This window comes from Corylus avellana, chromosome ca4 (genome assembly GCF_901000735.1).
Source record: "Corylus avellana chromosome ca4, CavTom2PMs-1.0".
Taxonomy (NCBI): Eukaryota; Viridiplantae; Streptophyta; class Magnoliopsida; order Fagales; family Betulaceae; genus Corylus; species Corylus avellana.
Window position 1 is genome coordinate 20,851,106 of NC_081544.1, and position 4,685 is coordinate 20,855,790.

Here is a 4,685-nt window from a genome sequence, read left to right on the forward strand (position 1 = left end):
TGATATGAAAAATATTATACATATTATCTCTCACTTTTTAAGTGTACATGCACTTCAAAATTTAATGGTAAATTTCATTGTATATGTGCTTACTTGATACTCAGAATAAAGAAATATTACACACTCCTACTTTCACACTTCCAAATACTTCTGACTGAAAAGAAGGATTCCACTCACCTAGAGTCATGCCAGGGGAAACATATTGAAGTTTTTCAAGCGTCTACTTAGTATGAATTTTTTTTCTTTTTTTCTGTTTTTTTTAAATGTTGGATGATATATCTCTCTCCATACAAAGTTCTCCATTCGCATGTTCGATTTCTTTACATATTTTGTTTTCTCCAGGAAAGTCATGCTTAAAAAAGAGGAAATCAAACAGACAGCAAACTTTTCCCATAGTGAAGTACCACCTGAGCAGCAAGACGAAGAAAGGGCACCGCCACCGCCATCATCACCGCCATCGCGCCCACCGCCACCGCTCCCAACGCCTCAGCCAGGCATTCAATACATTCCCGATCCCTATGATGAATCGTATCCTCCAAGGTATAATAACAATGATCCATGGAGCAACAACAGTGAGTGTGATCAATATCCTCATACTACTAGTTATCGTCCGGTTCAGAGTAATTGGAGTTATGATCATGAAGAGGTTGCACAACAAATGCTTAACAATCATTTTGGTGGTGCGCCTGCTTATTATCACAATCCTCCTCTTCCTCCTCCCGGCGTAAGCCCATCTTATTACTATTCTTCTCATCCTAGTCATCATCATGCTCACAGTCACAGCTATGGTGCTCCCAATTATGCACAACAATGGGCTGAAAGCATATTTGGCCCGCCTGTACCTTATTACTACTATCGTTAGGTTATTATTGGATTATCTCAGACTTAATTTATGTTTAATCATGCCTTCTTATGTACGTGGAATTCAGATACTTATTTCTGTACGCTAATGTGTTTTGGAAGATTTTTTTTGTTTTCAGTGTTTTTAAGACTGTTTTGAGTTTAGGTTGTTTGATAAGGCCTTGTTTGGCAAAGGATTTGGTTTTTTTTTTTTTTTTTTTTTTCAACTGTAATAAAAAGTGATTGATGTGATATAAAGTTTTGAATTTTTTGTATAGAAAAGTAAAAAAAAAAAAAAATTGTTTTTATTTAAATAGTAATAAAAAGTTACTGATGTGATATAAAAGTGACAAAAGTTAAAATGTTTTTAAATTGATTTTAATTAAATATATAATTGGGGTAGCACTATAACTCACCCTAAACACATTCTTTAACATCAAACACTCTCTCTCTCTTGTCTTTATATTTTTTATTAATAGAACTGTTTAACTAGTTGGTACTATCCATGAATTTTTTTTTTTTTTTTTTTTTTTAATGATTTAAGAAGGTAATTTTTTTCATGTTTGTTTAAAAAATGTTTTGATGTAACATAGAAGTAAGAATAATTTTAAGTGTTTTGCGAGAATTTTGTGTTTTAAATTATTTTTTAATCTTACTATTACGTACCAAACAAAACTTATAGCTCTCTTTTTAGTAAAAAGTGTAAAACTCCTTTTGTTTTTAATTATTGAAAGTGATTTTCAAAAAACAAAAACACAAAAAAAATTTTGAGATGAAACTCGCATTCGCCCAAAACAAAATACAAAATACAAAATACAAACAATTTGCCCAAAACAAAACATATAAACACCTTTCCAATGAAAAGTAGACTCTTGTCCATACTTTTTAAAGGACCTCAAACCAAAAAAGGAAATGTTTAAAGATCCAATAAAATAAAATAAAATGGATTCGCCTCAATCAACCGACTTGAAGATCAAAGTTGTCTTATAATAAAAAAGGAAACTTTCCCCTAATTCCGTCGTCCAATAATAAAAAAGGAGAATTTCCCCTAATTCCGTTCTCTTTTAATTAGTCTTCAGAAATAGGGTTTTTACTCAAAAAAAAAAAAACAAAAAAGAGAGGAGAGTTTGCCCTTATTCCGTTCTCCTATAGGGCTTTAAAACTAGGGTCTAGGGTTTCCAAGGTTTTCTAAATCCTAGCATATATAATTACAGCTTATTAGGGTTTTTGATACCAGAAATATTATACATATTCTTATTCTCACACTTTCAAGTACATATTTATTAATTTCACTCTTTACTTGAGAGTGCACGTACCCGGTGTAGCATGAACTCAAAGTAACAAAGAATATCGAAAGAGAAATATTACATGTTCTCTCACTTTCACACTCCTAAATACACATTTTCTGACGTGGAAGGAAGCATCCTCTCGCTCAAAGTTTTCAAGGGGAACCATGAAGTTTTTCAGGCTTCTACTTGGTATGACTTTTTTTCTTTTCTTTTTTTAAATGTTGGATGATCTCTCTCCATGCATGATTCTCATCAATAGCATGAAATAAAAAAAAATAAAAAATCATGAAAGTTCCCATGTCAATGGGACGTGGAGGTCAAAGTTGTTTTTATGTATATCAACGACGAGACATGTCATCACTAATGTGTGCGTATTTTAGATACAACATCAAAGACGACATACGGTCGCTTTGAAGATCTTGTTCACCTAAGGCTATGATAGGGGATTTTGTGCGCCGCTTACTAATTAATTGGTATGAACTAAAAACCTTAATTTTGTTTTTTTTTTTTTTTTTTTTTTATCTTTTTGGTTTTTTAATCATATCATGACTCTTCAATCATGTGTAAAATAAAATAAAAAGGATTTTTGCCAAAGGTACGACATGGGACGTATGTGCAGATCCAAGTTGTTTTTATGAATAGGATTTCTGCCTTTTTTTTCGTGAGCGAAGAAAATTCCTACTTAATTACTTGACTTCCAAGTCTTAGTAGGGATCTTTGTGAATAGGATTTTTGGGTTTTCTGCAGGATTTGTGTTCCAACCAAGCTTTCAAGTGTGTCGCTCGATGAACTAATTAAAGTGCGATTTGTTTTTGTTTTTCTGTACGTTCTCTGTCCATGCATTTGTAGCTCGATCGAGAAGTTGTCTTCGTAATTAGGGTTTCTTCCATGAAAGTTTTTTTGTTAATGCTTTAAGAATTTTTTTTTTTTTTTTTTATGTTTGTTTAAAAATATGTTTTGATGCATATATGTGACATAAAAGTTAGAGCTATTTTAAGTGTTTTGTGAGAATTTGATGTTTTAATTTGAATTCTTTTTGTTTTAAAACAAAATGGAGAAAGAAAAGTATTACGTACAAAACTAGCTCTCTTTGGTATTGTAAAACTCCTTTGGTTTTTAAATTATTGAAAAATGCTTTAGAGTTTTGGGATGAAACTAGCATTAGCCCTCTTTTTAAAACACTTTTCTTAAAACAAAACATATAAACACCTTTTTTACAAAAACTTTCTTCATCATTATATAAGAATATTTGGAAACTATGCCTTTTACAAAGCACAAAGCTGTGCTCATCAATAACACAAAGAACTTTTCACAAATCGTGCTAAAAACTAAATCATCTTTATACTTCTAATGTTGTTGTTGTTGTGTGCTATCGTACGTTAGCTTGTCTTTAGTTTGGTCTAGTTAGTTTTTATTATTATTATTATTATTATTATTATTATTATGTATTATAGGCTTTTTAACATTGCATCATAATATTGCATTTGACAAAGCTTCTTCTTCCAGACACCCTCGTATGCTTTAGAAGTCAAGAAAAAGAAAGAAAGTCAAAAATCAGAGACGCCACCGAAGTCAAAGTAATCGAGCCTAGCAATGCTGCTACTGAAGTAGAAGAAAAGGAAATTCACGTGGATACCGAGGAGAAACGTGATGAGCAGCTAGACTATATCGACAATGACGACGATGAAACGCCGCCGCAGCATCAACTGCCTCAACCCTGTAATGAAGCCACGGTTCTTCAACAAGACACGTCGGCTGAGGCGTATGAAGTTTCATATTCAATCTATCCAGCAAGCTGTAGCTCATGGCCTGACGATCCGCCGCCCGCATATTACAATTCTTCCATGAGCGAAAACCCGCCTTACTATCCGTACGATGCGCGTTGCTATCCTAATCATCAAAGTGATAGCTCCGCTGACGATTTGGCACACCGACTTGCTGATTGGCTTTTTGGCGTTCGATTTTATTATCATTAGCTTAGTTAGCCTATATTATAGATGTTAGTTGTTATGTTTTTTCATGCTACTTAAATTCAATATATTGAGATACTTATCATAATCATAATCATTCTATGTGAATTTTTATGCTAAATATTAAATAATTAATTTAAAAATTATTCTTCTAGTTTTTTTAGATGTACAATTACTAATAAATTTGTGTGTTCAAGTTTTGTTAATATATTTTTCTCAATAAACAATAATGGTTTATTCATTTCTTCTTTATTGTAAGATAGTCGAATGTAACTTGGATCTAATGTACTAAAATTAATGGCGCGGTCATATATTATAAGTGATTGAAACTTGCAACAATGAGCAACAAAATCAATGGCGTCTGATAGTAAGTATAAAATATCAAATATCAAAGAAATAAAGAATGATAAAACCAATTATAAGGAATTACAAGATTATAAGTTTTGAAAGAAAATAACACTACAAAAAACGATTGCTTTGCTGACATGGGTTTTCTGACATGTCAGGGGGTCTGATACTTCAGAAAATTTTTTGGCGAGGTTTTTTTGACATGTATCGGGCGTTAAAATTTTGGATGTCAGAAACG

General features: G+C 32.1%; 1 protein-coding gene across 1 annotated transcript; it reads left to right on the top strand.

Annotated features, from left to right (window-relative positions):
- The first annotated feature begins 349 nt into the window (after positions 1-349).
- Positions 350-4,105, top strand: LOC132178199 (uncharacterized). The gene is made up of 2 exons (XM_059590648.1): positions 350-838; positions 3,623-4,105. The coding sequence occupies exons 1-2, from the start codon at positions 350-352 to the stop codon at positions 4,103-4,105; spliced, it is 972 nt and encodes a 323-aa protein (XP_059446631.1).
- Positions 4,106-4,685: the final 580 nt, after the last annotated feature.

What these genes read in the sequence shown, in the direction of transcription:
- LOC132178199 (XM_059590648.1), top strand. Translation starts at nt 350, where the DNA reads ATGCTTAAAAAAGAGGAAATCAAACAGACAGCAAACTTTTCCCATAGT. An exon ending in AAAGCATATTTGGCCCGCCT is followed by an intron (nt 839 to 3,622) that starts GTACCTTATTAC and finishes CATTTGACAAAG; the next exon opens with CTTCTTCTTCCAGACACCCT.